Genomic DNA, 16,585 nt, shown 5'->3' with positions numbered 1-16,585 from the left:
TACTTCCATCACTAAAATACGGGTTCTTGTATTTCCACGTGAGGCAAGATGAGAAATTCTCCAACAGCTGATTCAGAGCTTTACTAAAATCTCCAAGGTTTTCTTCATCCTTCAGATTTCAGTGGTCTGCTATATGTAAAAAAACCCTTCTGAAACCTTGACCGGAGCACTTTGACTTACAAAAGCTGGATATGTTTTGAGGTTTTCAATCTCCAACCTTCCTTTCATATCAAAAATCCTTGAAAGAGTAGTTGTCAAACAGCTAACAGATCATCTGCAGAGGAATGGTTTATTTGAAGAGTTTCAGTCAGGTTTCAGAGTTCATCACAGCACAGAAACAGCTTTATTGAAGGTTACAAATGATCTTCTTATGGCCTCTGACAGTGGACTCATCTCTGTGCTTGTCCTTCTTGACCTTAGTGCAGCATTCGATACTGTTGACCATAATATTCTATTAGAGCGATTAGAACATGCTGTAGGTATTACAGGTATTGCACTGCAGTGGTTTGTATCATATCTATCTAATAGACTCCAATTTGTGCATGTAAATGGAGAGTCCTCTTCACACACTGAGGTTAATTATGGAGTTCCACAGGGTTCGGTGCTAGGACCAATTCTGTTTACATTATACATGCTTCCCCTAGGCAGCATCATTAGAAGATATAGCATACATTTTCACTGCTATGCAGATGACACCCAGCTCTATCTGTCCATGAAGCCAGATAACACACACCAATTAGTTAAACTGCAGGAATGTCTTAAAGACATAAAGACTTGGATGGCCACTAACTTTCTGCTTCTTAACTCAGATAAAACTGAGGTCATTGTACTCGGCGCTGAAAAGCTTAGAAATATGGTATCTAACCAGATTCTTACTCTGGATGGCATTACCTTGGCCTCCAGTAACACTGTGAGGAACCTTGGAGTCATTTTTGACCAGGATATGTCCTTCAACGCACATATTAAACAAATATGTAAGACTGCGTTCTTCCATTTGCGCAACATCTCTAAAATTAGAAATATCCTGTCTCAGAGTGACGCTGAAAAACTAGTTCATGCATTTATTACTTCCAGGCTAGACTACTGCAATTCATTATTATCAGGATGTCCAAAAAACTCACTGAAAAGCCTTCAGTTAATCCAAAATGCTGCAGCAAGAGTACTGACAGGGACTAGAAGGAGAGAGCATATTTCTCCTGTTTTGGCTTCCCTTCATTGGCTTCCTGTTAAATCCAGAATTGAATTCAAAATCCTGCTCCTCACATACAAGGTCTTAAATAATCAGGCCCCATCTTATCTTAATGACCTTGTAATACCATATCACCCTATTAGAGCACTTCGCTCCCGCTCTGCAGGCCTACTTGTTGTTCCTAGAGTATTTAAAAGTAGAATGGGAGGGAGAGCCTTCAGTTTTCAGGCCCCTCTTCTGTGGAACCAGCTTCCAGTTTGGATTCAGGAGACAGACACTATCTCTACTTTTAAGATTAGGCTTAAAACCTTCCTTTTTGCTAAAGCATATAGTTAGGGCTGGACCAGGTGACCCTGAATCCTCCCTTAGTTATGCTGCAATAGATGTAGGCTGCCGGGGGATTCCCATGATGCATTGAGTTTTTCCTTTCCAGTCACCTTTCTCACTCACTATGTATTAACAGACCTCTCTGTATTGAATCGTATCTGTTATTAATCTCTGTCTCTCTTCCACAGCATGTCTTTATCCTGTCTTCCTTCTCTCACCCAACCGGTCGCAGCAGATGGCCGCCCCTCCCTGAGCCTGGTTCTGCCGGAGGTTTCTTCCTGTTAAAAGGGAGTTTTTCCTTCCCACTGTCGCCAAAGTGCTTGCTCATAGGGGGTCATATGATTGTTGGGCTTTTCTCTGTATCTATGAAGCGCCTTGAGGCGACATTTGTTGTGATTTGGCGCTATATAAATAAAATTGAATTGAATTGAATTGAGGATACTGCATGCTACTCCAGACGCCACACGCTAAACTGTGTTCAGGTTGAACATGAAGCAAAGTTTCACCTAACATACTCACACTCATTTTTCAACCCATTAATATCTGATGCAATAGGAAAGAAAGATATACTTCCTTTCAAAGTACAAAAGCTGCAATCAAGTAAGTGTTGTGGATGTACTTATGTACTTACAATGTATTTTTATGACTACCCTGTTAAAATCATCTAGGTCGAATTGCTAGAGCACCAACTTCTTCACACTTTGTGTTCCTCTCTGTGAAGCTGGGAAGGAGGATGTGTACTCACTATTGTGAATGAAGTTGGGCCGATTGTCTCTTTGCTTTGCAGTAGACACTGTATGTAATTAAAACTTTGCTTTGGTCTGCAGACAACATAAGGCAAAGGTTTTAATTCCATGCTTTATCATCTATTTGACTCCAAATACACCATGATGTACAAAATGAACACCGTGTTTTATTTAATGGCTGAAACTAGCAACTGAAACTGTAAAACTCATTTCAAATGTGTTTACTGAGGTGTTACATGAGCCTTAGTGTGCCTGCACTAATATCCAGTTATGTTTTTTCTTTTTTTTCTGTCATCCTTATTAACCTGCTCCCTGCATGCGTATAAACCCAGAGAAACATGGAGGCTCTCTCTTAAGTTTCCAGGCACGTCCACATTAGTTTCACTTTTCAGAAACAGAAGTTGCGTCTACTCTTATGTACAGTCTGCAGGGTTAAAAGCACAGGCAGATGTGTCTGTGTGACAGCAACAAAGTGAACTTATAAATTTTCAAATTATAAATGTTCAAATAACCCACCACCAGTGCAAATGGACAGCGCACAAGAGGGGTTAGGAAGAGAGTGCAGACAGGGTGGAGTGGGTGGAAACAAGTGTCAGGGGGCATTTGTGACGGTGGGTGTGGAAGGATAGTAGAGAGACCTGCGATGTACAGTTTGAGACAGTGGCACTGACAGAAAGACAGGAGGTGGAGCTGAAGATGTTCAAGTTTTCATTGAGAGTTAACAGACGGGACAAGATTTGAAATGAGTATATCAGCGGGACGGCTCAGGGTGAGCGGTCCGGAGACGCAGTTAGAGGAGAGGCAGGGCTGAGGTGCTTTGGACTTGTGCAGAGAAAGGATGTTGAAGATGGAGCTGCCAGGCAGGATGGTAAGTGGAATGGTTCTTATATCATGCTTTTCTACTCTAACTCAGCACTCAAAGCATGTTGAGCACATTTTCTTAATTACAAGGTTAATTCAGCCAATCACACACATTCTATACCTAAACACTTTGTTTAACATTCACACTTCAATGGATGCATCGGGGGAAACTTTGGGTATTATGTATGGGTAGTATGTTGTCCCGGGATAATTCGGCATGCAGACTAGCGGTGCTGGGAAGCGAACCACCAACCTTCCTACTTCCTGAGTGCCAAGAAAAGAGGAAGTTCATGGATGCAGTTAAGGACTGCATTCAGAGGGCTAGTGTGACAGAAGAGGATGCTAAGTATAGGGCAAGATGGAGGCAGATGATCTGCTATGGCGACCCCTAAAAGGAAACACACAAACAAAGAAGAGCAACACAGCACCAGTAGTTTTGGGAGCTAAAATACTTTCCTGAGAATTTTTTTGTGGAGAAACACAGAGTTCTTTCAAAGGTTTTCAGTCCCCAGGGAAAGTTCCTGAGGTGTGGAAACACAACACAGCAAAAGATATCCACTCACACCTCTATACCCTGTGGCTCACCCAAACAAAAATGATTAAAACATCTATCCTGCTTACCTAAAAAATATTTTTGACAGCCTGACATTTTCACAGCATGCAACAAATTCGAGGCGTTTTATTGAATACTTCAGGAGACAGCCATTACCCCAAAAACTTGACTGCGCGCACACACGCACGCGCACACACACACACACACACACACGCACACGCACACACACACACACACCTTCAAAAGGGTCAGCATTTCATCCCGTAAGGTAATATGTCCAAAATGTTTGGCTCAAGACATCTTTTTTGAGCTGAAACTGACAAAATACTTGCACGGCTATTATTCTAGTCACATTATGCGGGGGAGTTTAAATATGCTGCATTCGAAAGGTAGACAGCATGGGCTGAGGCTGAGTAAATGCTAGAAGAAGTTAAAACATCTGGGGGCTGGAGCTGAGCTCACGCACACATACATACTGATACTGCTGGGCTGTTTATGTGCTTGTCTGACACAGCTTGGCATCAGTCTATCTCAGCTCCCACCTCAGTCTTTTCCTTTTCACTATCCCTCTGTACACAAACAAATCAATCTTCCTTCGACCTGTTGGAGATGAGCTCCGCCAGTGAGAGAGCCATTTTCAGTGTGATGAATGGGCTGAGGGAGGGGGAGGGATGCTGGAGGACACGTTGGTAGAGCAGAATAGGCGATTTGGTGGCGCCATTTCAGCTGAGAAGGTGCAATCGAAGTGCCGAGCTCATTACCAGCAGCTTGGAGAGAAACTGCTGTTCAGGAAAAACAAAGATGATCCTGCACGCCGTTTCGTCTCTGTAACTACTCAAGCGGCATATTCGTTTGCAAAAACAAAGGATATAACACCCTTCTCCGTGCCTCTACTCTGTCTTTAGGGCTTACATGGAAAACAGGCAACAAGGATTTCAGTGAAACAAAAGGATGGATGGCAGTGTCTAGTCTGATGTTACAATATGAAACCTGAAAACCCAGGGGAGACCAAAACACTCGTAACCCAAGTGCAATCTTGTAGCATTAATGAAAATAGATGAAATGCTGATTTAATAAATCTAAAATAAAACTACATGGGAGCTGAGTATACCTCAGAGGGGGCAACTGTTGGCAGGAAAACCGCTCTAAAAAGTCTCCCTATACGCCATCTGCTCAGCAGCAAATGACAGCACAGGCAAAGGTGAGTAAATATAGTGGGGCATGTAGCTTCTAAAGTACAAACAGGGGGAAAAAATGCAAAACAAAAAAAACCACACTCGTTTAAAATTTGGCCGCTCTCTTTGTAATTGTTCTCACTATTTTTAGATCACTTCCATAGAAAGCATAAAAAAATGAAAACAGTTTCCAGATCACAAAAACTGAAAGTGTAGAAGTGTCTTAAGCCTGCATATTTTTAATGGCCAGCAGGGGACGCCAGTACAGGGCTACAATGACTACTATTGGAAAACGGCGATCAGCTTCCTCACTCTCTGGACTCAGTTAACACTTTCCTGAGTGTTTTATGGGCTTGTCATTTCAGGTTATATTGAAAAAACATTAAGCTACCTTTAATTACTCTTTATTGTAATTATGTTCATTATTAGTGTCAGAAAGTTACATTATCTCAGGGTATTCTCGTTGACTGGTAGCTTGTCAATGACAAGTCGACAACCAGGAAGGAGCAGCAGCAGATGGCTACTCCTCCCTCGGCCTGGTTCCAACACAGGCTTCTTCCTGTTAAAAGGGAGTTTTTCCATCCCACTCTCGCAAAGAGCTTGCTCAAAAGGAGTATTTTGATCGTTGGGTTATTGTAGGGTCTATACCTTGAATTATAAGGCATCTTGAGGCAACTGTTTGTGATTTGGCACTATGTAAATAAAACTGAATTGAAATTGTTCTGCTCTAGAGTCCATCCAGATGAGGACAGACTCACTGGAGAGGCAGCTGAATATTATTACTCTGTTATTTATTCATTACAAACTACTTTTCAAAAATATATGTATTTACAGAGAAAACCCTTATGAATGTCATCAAATCTTTTGAAACTCATGTGCCAACACCACCCGGCATAAATAGAACCTCAATCTCACAAACACAGCACACTGAAGGAGATCCACCATGCATTAGAAATACACAAGTTTGCTTCTTATTTATTTATTAATTGGAAGATTTACAGAACTTGGGTCTCCATCAATTTGAGGTGCAGAGTTAATAAGAAAGCGAATAGTAATCTTGACAACCATTATTAGTCATTATTAATCTCTTTCAATGCCCTAAAAGTTCCCAAGAGGATTATATAAATCAGGTAAAAAGCTTACATATTTGCTGATATACTGTGATGGTAAAATCAAGTTTGAGGGAAGCCAATTAACTGCACTTGTGACTTCAGATGCACCTGATGCCTATTAACCTTCATTATTAATGCTAAACTTAGATACTGGTGCAAGTAAACAATAAAACGGTGAAAAGTAAGTAAGTAACAGTATGTTCCTTCATTTGTCGGACATTTCTGAAAGGTATGTAAGGAGATTAAATCTTACTTACAGCCCTACAGCAGCAGCTGTAACACATAAATAAGCACTGCATGAGTCATGTGCAGTAAACAGCAATCCTGAGAGACAAAGCTCAGAGAATGCTTCCTGTACAACAACACATATGCACAGTCGTATTTGAAGTTGTCCTGTTCCTGTGTTGTTGCTGGGGTAACTTAGTTGAGAGCTTAAAAAAAGGAGACCCAAGGTCAATGTAAAAGAGGCTGATGTGTAGGAGCATGAGAACAGAGAGAAAGAAAATAGATTGCAAGCTCCTTCGCCAGACAATGAAATACGCCCTTTTTTTCCCCACATCGTTTTTCTTCATAATAAATGTTTCAGCTCTTCCTACACAAAGTCAAGAATCTATCTACCTTGTAAAAAAGTCTTACTACAAAGCGGTAGGATTAGTTCTGCTGTGCTGGACAGTGCAGACTTTACTGGTCAGACACACCATCACTGGCAACTGAAGAGTAAAGTACAGGCAGTTAGCATAGGCGTTGTTAGCTAAGCCTTTTGGGTTGAGCTGAAAGTTGAAATTATAGGTGAGTGAAGAAAAGTTAAGAAAGGAAGCAAAATGCATGAGGAAGAGCATGCTGCAGGAGCTGCAAAAGCTTGCTGAGCTGCATACCAAAGACATGCATTAAAACCAGGATGAGAAATTGCAAACAGCATGCACACATCTCATTTACAGCTCTTCAAGGGGCAATTTCATCTCATCAGCTAAAAACACTGCCTCCCTTATCACTTCTCAGACAGCGCGGCTCGTTCGCTCAGAGCTACTGTAAGTTTATGCATACAAATGCACTACTTAACTTGCTAATGAAAGACCCTCATCTTGTGCCTTAAAAACCTCAGCAGACAATGCAACAATGCTTTGGAATGAATGCCAAGCGAATTCCCGGGTTGGAGAGCTGATGACAGCGGCTTCCGGTAAACAACGAGGTAACACAAACGTGGCACCTCAGCTCTCTGAGATGTAATTACAGGAGCCACGACATCTGCGCTACTGTCTCTGCTGCACTGTAATGAGACCAAGTGAGCGACAGTGGGATAAGAGGGGGGGGGGGGGGGGGGGGGGGGGGGGGTTGCTTGTTGTTGAATGACATGAGGTACAAAGCTAAGGCTTTCCATGCTTTTCCCAAAGGAGGGCAAGAGCAGGATGACATGATTCAGGAACAATTTACTGAAAAGAAATGTATTCTTATTTAGGATACAAGAAGACACTGAGGGACTAGCCTATCTGCAAGAGGTATGGGGAGGAATATCAACCATGTGAGGCAAAGGGATGGCTCTGTTTTGCAATTCTAGTTTTCACCAGGCTGGCCAAAATGAAGCGTCACAGAGGTAGCGCTCCATGGATTTTACAAGTAAAGCTAATTTTCTCAAATGTGGCAAAGCAAAAGCTTTAAATAATGACCAAAATATATGTTGTGCTTTAAAGAGCAATTGGGAGCTATGTAGAAAAATGGCTGTAATTCTTAAACAGTGTTAATATTTTTGTTAAATCCAGTGAATTAAGGCTGAAAGTCTGCACACATCATGAATCCGATTTAACATTCTTGATGATGTGCAGAGGCAATGTTGACAAACACTTCTGCAGTGCTTAAGTCAGTTTTCAGATCCCTGCCACCAATTAGCCAATCCAAAGCTGAAGTGTGGAACACTCGAGGGAAATGTGTTGAAGGAAGAACTTTGGATTGATCCATTAATAAATCCCCAAAGCTTTGAAACTGTGCGTCATGCACGGCCAAAGTGTAGTGGAGGGGAAAAAAACTGTTTAAACTTCATTTTGGACCAAATTTACCAAATGTTCAGATTTTACTGATGGTTGTATACATGCATTTTTACTGTTAATAACCACTGATATTAAAGCTATTACTCTCTTACTATTAATTAAGACAGAAGATTCAGAGGAACCACCTAAATAATTGTGGTTAATTGGTTCTTGCCATGTCTTAATTTCTCATTTCCCCGCCATATTAACTTGGGCCCATGAGTTAATAATCTCATCATCTGCTCTATTCCAGGATAAACCCCTTCAGATGCACCATCTCATTTACATGTGGTGCTCAAAACTGACTAATCTGTTGCCATGCAATAACATCTCCCACCAGGGTCGAGAGAAGAACTTGCGAGAAATTAATAAGAGCACAGATATTGGTTTAGCCTGGCTATTAAAACATATTAAAGACAAGCCTTTGCATAATTTATGGAAACGTATTAATCCATGCGGACACCTCATATGTGATTGTGAAACATCTAACTCAAAAACTTTGGGCATAGCTACAGTCAAATGTCCTGCAATTTAAGAAAACACCAGCAAATAGACCAAGCCTATTCAAATGGCGGCCCGCGGGCCAAATGCGGCCCAGAAGCAACCTGCGAGTGGCCCTGCCTGTGGTCCTGGCAGAAACAGAGAGAAAACGCAAAAAATTAATTAATTTTTAAAAATTAAAAATTCCTACAGCGTAGTGTAGACTGTGAATGCAACACTCCTAGTAGCCTAGCAATATTTAACCCACAATGCACCGTGATGTAAACATATTAAACAATCATCGTAATATATGATGTGACAACAGCATGTGTTTCTCACTCCAAAAGCGCAAAATTGACAATGAAAACTGTCGGTTTAACTCTGCCTGGACTGACAAATACTTATTCATTTTACCGAGTGTTGTGGGATTTCTCTTTAGTGTATTGTCCTTTAATGTATTGTCTTGCTTTCATGTTACCTAGTCTAGTATGGGTGGTGGGATTTCTCTTTAATGTATTGTCCTGATGAAATGCTTTCATGTCACTTAGTTTAGTATGTCTGGTTCACACCTTATTCACGCTGGGAAACAGACAGTGAGAAACTGGTGAATGTCTCCCAGGATGGGGAAGCTCACACAGGAAGGCTTGACCCCAGAGTGGGGGAGATTCACACAGATGGTAGAGAGTCTGTCTGGTTAGAGCCAAGGTGTGAACTGAAACTGTAAAAGCCTTTTGTTCTGTGACTGTATAAAAAGGACCTGAACTGTTCATTGTCAGAGACGACTTTCAGTGCCCCCTGACTGACGTCCCTCCTTATGCATGAGATAGCTGAAATAAAGGTGTTGTTACAACTCATCGTGTCTGCAGGACTTGGTAATTGAAATTTCCACAACAGTTGGCGCTGCGAGCAGGGTGATCCAGTGTTCTCGCTGAAGGACGGCTCTGTGACGGCTGATCACCCCGAGGTAACAAGACGCTTCGGTCCTGCCAGCTGTTTAAAGCAAAGAGAAAGGCAGAGTTGCGGAGCCTGTGTTTCAGCGACCACCGAGATCACCTTGACGAATCGAGGGGAAACTCCTGCAGAACGGTGAGCTGTATCTACCATTTATACAAGTCACGAGAGTTTTTTGTCTGGCAAAAAAGGGGGAGAACGCCTGCCGACCCCGGAGTTCGAGTCTCCGGGAGAAAAACCTGGTGGTGTGAGGCCCCAGGCTTGTGTTGGGTACGGCCCATCACAAGGACATTGGCTCGAGCGCGCTGTTGGGGAGAAGCCGGCCCAGACCTGTGTTCGGTCCAAGTACGTCACAGGGACAGCAACTCGGGTACACTGTCGAAATCCATTTCCGTGTACTACAGTGCACGGAGTGGCGGTGTTCGCTCCTTGGTCCGTAGAAGGCAAGGGCCTCACGGGGGACGCCTCGTGTAGTAAAATGGGATCTAGATCCAGTAGATCGGCAGACGTTCCACCAGGCGGCCAGGGACAAAACTCAATATTTGACTGTATGGTTAAAAAATGGGGAATTGGGTGTATGAAATATGTTGTTAAGTGGAAAAAAGTAAACGGGTTTCCTGAAAAGGGATCGCTGAGTGTTAACCAGTTAAAGAAAATAGAGGAACAGTTGCGGGAGGAAGAAGCAAAATTATTGAAGAAAGGGAAAGTTAGGACTGTAGATCTGCGTAGGGTAAGCGATGAGAAGGAATGTTTGAAAATGTGGATGAGGGAAGCAGAAAGAAGAGAAAATAAAGCAGCTCTGAAAGAATTACCTAGAGAAGTGCGTGGAAGGGAGGCTGATGCAGAATCTGCCTCAGCGCCTCTTCCACCTCCGTATAACACGGAGAACAAAACATCATTTCCCTGTTCACGCACTGTCTGTGCTTCCCCAGTACAGGCTGTTTTGCAGAGCCTGAAAGCCGATGCGGACCTGGACTCCTTTCCCCCCATATCCCGCTCTGCACCACACGACTCACCGCCAGAAGATGCCAGCGCCAGTTCAGCGACTGAGGAGCGGCAAGCCCGCCAGGAGGAAGCGGAAAAAATGACACTCAGACCCAACAGAGGGCCGAGAGAGGCCCTCCAAGCGCACAGTCACACACGGAGCGCGTCGCGAGCTGGAGAGATGAAAGAGAAAACACAGGGATGGAGGAAAGAGAGAGGAAAGTGGAGAAGTAAGGACAGCCGCCATGGATATTACGTCCTGCCTTTTGCCGCGGATCAGCCTGAATATTGTCCCACTGATGACGACCGGGACGATACGGAGAGTGCAGACAGCAGCGAGGAAGTCGAAAACCTCCAGACTGTGCGGAGAATGCGGAAGTGGCGACAGGCAGGAGGAGAAGACCTGCAGCTCCCGATGGTGGAAGTGGCAGGGCCCGAGGGACCCATTTTAGTTCACAGACCCTGGACACAATCGGACATTGCTGACGCCACAAGTCATCTACCTGACCCTCTCATGTCGGGGGCAAGGTTCGGTGAGCAGCTCCTAATTTTCTGCCAAGAATATCGTCCCACAGGTCAAGAAATTAGACGCGCAGTGGCAGGCAAGCTGAAACCATGCGACCTGAGGAGAATATCACCTCACTTGCCTGATCCTACGCTGAGGATACGACACCTGACCTATGAGCATGGCGAAAACCGTGAATATTGTACTGCAGTAACCCACCTGATGGATAAGCTAAAGGAGGTTTTCCCGGATAAGGTGGACATGTTAAAGATTCAAGCTTGCAAACAAAGAAAGGAGGAATCTGTGGATGATTTCATACATCGCATGACAACTGTGTTTGAAGTTAATGGTGGAATACCCAAAGATGACATGACGGGCGCCTCCGCCTCCACATATGAGCACCATCTCTGCGGCCATATTTTCCGGGGACTGAGACCAGATGTGGCAGCCGAGGTGAGGAGTTCATATGTGGGAGGAGAAGATGAACCTCGGCTAACGGAACTGCGACGCCATGCACGCCATGCTCAGAACCACCTTGACGAAAGAAAACGCAAGAAAGAGGAAAAACAGAGCGCCGACCTCCACAACGCGGCCTTAACGCTGTACAAGACTGCAACGAACCCGCGGAGTGACTTCCATGGTAAAGGCAGCTGGCGCGACCGAGCCCGGGGAGGAAGACGTGATCGAGGACGCGATCGACAACGACGACAGTTTGGAGGAGATCCAGATACCTGTTTTCTCTGTGGTGAACATGGACATTGGAGGCGAAACTGCCCTAGATACAGCCACCCTGGGGGTGACCAGCATCAACGGCAAAGTGACCAGGGCCAGCAGTGGGTGCAGGCGGATTGAGGCCGGGGGGAAAGGACGCCAGAGTACGCTTCAGGCTGTGGTTTGCCCACCTCATCAGAGCAGGGAAGTGAAAATCACACACACATACACACACCCACTGATGTAGAAAGTGTTTTACACACAGACACACACACTTTAAGACAGCACACTTTTGAGCATGTAGAGCAGATTTCTTTGTCACCAGTTGGTACATATGTACATTTAAATACTGCGCCTTATAAACTACTGCCCTTGTATAAAATGTTAGTTTGTAATCAGGAAGTAGAATTTCTTGTAGATTCCGGGGCCACCCACTCTGTACTACGCTCAGATTCTCTCTCACCCCAGCCCGTGCTGGGTGAGAGGTTCACTCATTCTGTATCAGCATCAGGAACTATACAGAGAGAAACTTTCACCGTACCCCTGTATTGTGTAGACGGACAGGGTAGAAAATTCACACACGAGTTTTTGTGTTCAGACCTGTGCCCGGTCAATTTGCTTGCAAGAGATTTGATGTGCAAACTGAAAATAAGTTTAATCTCCTGCTATAATGGCATCACAATCACGCAAACTGACTATGATTATATGATGGTGAAATATGACCCCGTGACTCCAGCTTTCGCTTACGGGTGGAAGCTGGAGGAGGGGCCGCTTGTTACAGAATTCATGCAAGCGACTCGCAACTGCATGCCTCCAGATGTCTGTTTTATGGCTCCTGGGGAGTTGAGTTGCATGTCTCACTTTTCTCTGCATGGGCCTGATGACAGTTATGAGGTAGAATGGTACAGAACCGAGAATGATTTGCTAACTGTGAAATGTATGTTTTGGAGCTCCACATTTGCTGCGCTTGCGATTTCTCTCACCGATGAGCAAAGAAACATGTTTACTATGGATGCATCCGTCCCACATGTCCCCCTGGCAAAAGCTCACAGCTGCCAGTGGGAAGACATGGGAGAATTTATGCACCGGTGCTACCGCGCTTGCGATTGGGAGACTACAGAGAATCCCACAGTACTGTTTTCTCGAGAAATGAAAGCCTACAAAAAGACCATGACACGCACAGTCCAGTGTGTCCGCTCAGTTGAGCTAGTGAACATAGCTGTCGCACACTGTCTGTTTCAAACGACACCTCCTCTAAACTCCTCACACCCCCTGCTGACAGAGGTGCCTGACGGCCTGTGGGCCTCATCTAAGTATGATGTAGGCCTGATTACAGATTGTGAGCCAGTGGTAATCACTCCAAAGTCCTCGTTTAGACCATGCCAAAGACAATATCCTCTGAAACGGGAAGCCATAGAGGGGATTACTCCTGTGTTTGAATCCCTGTTAAAGGCCGGAGTAATTATCCCATGCCCCACCTCTCCGGTTCGCACTCCATTATTCCCTGTGAAGAAAATCAGAGGACCTAATGAACCTGTTGAGTGGCGGTTTGTGCAGGACTTACAAGCTGTGAACAAGGCTGTAATCCCCAGAGCCCCTGTGGTTCCGAACCCCCACACCATTTTGGCCCAAATCCCATCTGACGCTATGTGGTTTACTGTTGCTGACCTGACTAATGCATTCTTCTCTGTTCCAGTTCACCCAGATAGCCAGTTCTGGTTTGCTTTTGAGTTCCAGGGAAAGGCTTACACATTCACTCGGTTGTGTCAAGGCTACTGTGAGTCCCCCACGATTTACAATGCCGCCTTAAGAGACTCCCTGTCAGACTTGATCCTCTCCGAAGGCACAGTGTTACTGCAATATGTCGATGATCTGCTACTGTGTGCGCCCACACAAGAGCAGTGTCTGGCAGATTCTCTCACTTTACTGACACATTTGCATCACAAGGGCCACAAAGCTAGTAAGTCAAAACTGCAGTTTTGTAAAGAGCAAGTCACATTCTTAGGGCATGTGATTTCTTACAACTCCCACCAGATTTCCTCCAAGAGGGTGGAAGCTGTAATGACCATTCCAAAACCTCTCACCAAAAAACAGATGATGTCATTCCTAGGAACCACATCATACTGCCGCAATTTCATTCCACACTACTCCTCTGTGGAAGCCCCACTCACTGCACTCATTCATGGTGCAAGTCTGTCAGCCAATGATCACATTTCTTGGACACCAGAGGCTGAAGCTGCCTTCACTTCCTTAAAACAGCTGCTGCAAACAGCGCCCGCTTTAGCGCTTCCAAACCCATCCAAACCATATACACAAATGGTGGATGAAAAGAATGGTTTCATGTCCTCTGTTCTTTTACAGCAGCATGGTGATTCACTTCGCCCGGTGGGTTATTACTCTTCCAAGCTTGACCCAGTGGCTGCAGGACTGCCTGGATGCCTACGAGCAGTAGCTGCGTGTGAGAAGGCCGTGCTCGCCTCACGTGACATTGTAGGGTACTCTCCTCTGACAGTGCAGGTACCCCATGCAGTTTCTCTCATTTTGCTGGAGCAGAAAACTTCACACGTTTCTGCAGCTCGTTGGCTCAGGTACTCTTCCATACTGCTTGACATGCCCAACATCACAGTGAAACGATGCACAACACTTAACCCAGCCACTCTTCTCCCCACGCGAGAGGATGGTGAACCACACAGCTGCACTGCTGTATTGGGTGAAACTTGTACACCTCAAATTGACTTGTTAGATGTTCCCATCGACAACTCTGACATAGTGCTATATGTAGATGGCTCCTCCTCACGTGATTCACGTGGAACTAACCGGGTAGGTTTTGCTGTGTGTTCTGATCATGCCACTCTCGTTTCAGGCTCGTTGCCCAGACACTTCTCAGCACAGACTGCAGAACTGGTGGCGCTCACAGAAGCCTGTAAACTTGCGGAGAGTCAGTCGGCCACCATCTACACCGACTCTCGCTACGCGTTCGGTGTGGTGCACGATTTTGGCGCCTTGTGGAGGCACAGAAAGTTCCTGAAATCTGATGGCAAGCCCATCCTCAATGCTAACCAGGTAGCAGCGCTGCTAGATGCCATCCTTCTGCCTGCTCGCATTGCTGTAGTGAAGTGTGCAGCACACACAGGTAAAACTGATTCTGTCTCCCAAGGAAATGCCGCCGCCGATGCAGCAGCCAAAGCAGCAGCCGAAGGAGGCCTACCCTTCCAACTGGTCTTGGCACCACTGTCCACACCCAACCTCGCTGATCTTCCTGCTGTACAGTCATTTGCCTCCCAGCCAGAGAAAACTCTCTGGCGCAAACATGGCTGCACACTGGTCGAATCTGTCTGGCGATCTCCGGACGGCCGCCCATGTCTACCTAAACACTTCTTCCCCTGGTTTCTAAAATGGACACATGGGTTAGACCATGCGTCCAAAGGGGGGATGCTACAAGCAGTAACATCGCTATGGTTCACCAAAGGGTTTTCCACAGCAGCTGAGAGGTATTGTAAAAGGTGTCTCATTTGTGCGACCAACAATGTGGGACGCCCAGTACAGGTAAACACTGCAGCACACCCCCCACCAGACATGCCTTTTGACCATCTAATGATGGACTTCATTGAATTGACACCAGCCGAGGGAAAGAAGTATTGTCTGGTAGTAGTGGACATGTTCTCTAAGTGGGTAGAAGCATTCCCCACTAAAAGTGCAGACAGCAGTGCAGTGGCAAAAGCCCTCCTGTCAGATATCATTCCCAGGTGGGGCATCCCGGAAAAAATCACAAGTGATAATGGTACTCACTTTGTGAACCAGGCATTGAAGGAAATCAGCAAGCAACTAGGTTTCAAATTGCAAACACACTGTGCATATCACCCACAATCTGGAGGTGCTGTGGAGAGAATGAACAGCTCCTTAAAATCCAAGCTGGCAAAGTGCTGTGAAGAAACTGGCCTCACATGGCCAAAAGCACTTCCCCTCGTGCTGATGTATGTGCGCACGCGAGCCAGACCTCCAGCACACCTCAGCCCTTATGAGGTGTTGTATGGACGACCTGCCAGAGTGGGGGCAGAACCCCCCAAATGGACTGGCATATCCACAGAGTTGTGCAACAGCGAAATGATTGTGTACTGTCAAAATCTCTCCAGGACTCTCTCGCAGGTACACCGAGCAGTGAAAGCAGCCCTGCCCAGGCCAGCAGAAGGACCCCTGCACCCGTTCAAACCAGGGAACTGGGTGTTAGTGAAGGACTTCAGGAGGAGACACTGGAAGGCGAAGCGGTGGCTGGGCCCATTCCAAGTCCTACTGACCACACAAACAGCGGTAAAGGTTGGAGAACGAGTTACTTGGATCCACGCCAGCCACTGTAAGCTGTTTGGAGGAGAACCACCCAGAACGGAGGAGCAACTAGAAAAGACAAACGGGGCAGAATAATCCCCGCACCTCATTCAGGTAGTGGGCAGTCTACCCTCTACCTGCAACAATGCGACAAGCCAGGAAGCACCTCATCACTGGGGTAGCTCTGATGCTCTTCAGTGGGCTGATGGTTGCCCTCTGGTGGAGCCTCTGGAGAGAGCAGCAGCCAAGCACCATGCCAACATCCAAGGAGGTTCGTGCAACAGAAGGAGCAAACCACGAGATGAGAGACAAATGCCTTACTGAGTATGGCGGGTACATTGAGCTACACTATACGTATGCAACTACCCAGACTTTCAGTTTTGATCTGTGCAATGTGATAGACTGTAAAGGCTATAATGAAAGCTGGAGAGGTTATGATGTTTATTTGTGCATATTTGGACATGGCGTTCCGGGATACCAGAAGTGGTGTCCAAGTTGGAGTTTTGTGTGGTGGCACTCCAGGCCGGGGTACTGGGGAGAACAGGCAAAATCAACAGAGGGTAAGATGAAAAGTAAGAACAGTTTTTCCTTTGTTAGAGCCCAATTGGCGACTGGTACCGGCCTGAACCCATTACTGCTAACGATTA

General features: G+C 45.5%; 2 protein-coding genes across 3 annotated transcripts in view; one reads left to right on the top strand and one right to left on the bottom strand.

Moving 5' to 3' along the window:
* The window catches only part of acss3 (acyl-CoA synthetase short chain family member 3), a 66,330-nt gene that overhangs the window by 12,254 nt on the left and 37,491 nt on the right, over nucleotides 1-16,585 (bottom strand). The gene's annotated exons all lie outside the window — the stretch shown is intronic.
* Nucleotides 11,997-15,128, top strand: LOC146499398 (uncharacterized). Its single transcript, XM_085138675.1, has 2 exons — nucleotides 11,997-14,678; nucleotides 14,773-15,128. Exons 1-2 carry the CDS (start codon nucleotides 11,997-11,999, stop codon nucleotides 15,007-15,009), a joined length of 2,919 nt encoding a protein of 972 aa, XP_084994801.1. The 3' UTR covers nucleotides 15,010-15,128.

The sequence above is a fragment of the Neolamprologus multifasciatus genome, chromosome 17, assembly GCF_963576455.1.
Source record: "Neolamprologus multifasciatus chromosome 17, fNeoMul1.2, whole genome shotgun sequence".
Taxonomy (NCBI): Eukaryota; Metazoa; Chordata; class Actinopteri; order Cichliformes; family Cichlidae; genus Neolamprologus; species Neolamprologus multifasciatus.
The sequence above is the reverse complement of the archived record's forward strand: the minus strand, read 5'-3'. Positions and strand labels throughout refer to the sequence as shown.

Bases quoted from the DNA above. Each gene is read 5' to 3' on its own strand.
- LOC146499398 (XM_085138675.1), top strand. From the start codon at position 11,997: ATGTTAGTTTGTAATCAGGAAGTAGAATTTCTTGTAGATTCCGGGGCC. The intron at 14,679-14,772 runs GTAGCAGCGCTG...CTGTCTCCCAAG, and splicing joins CCATCCTCAATGCTAACCAG to GAAATGCCGCCGCCGATGCA.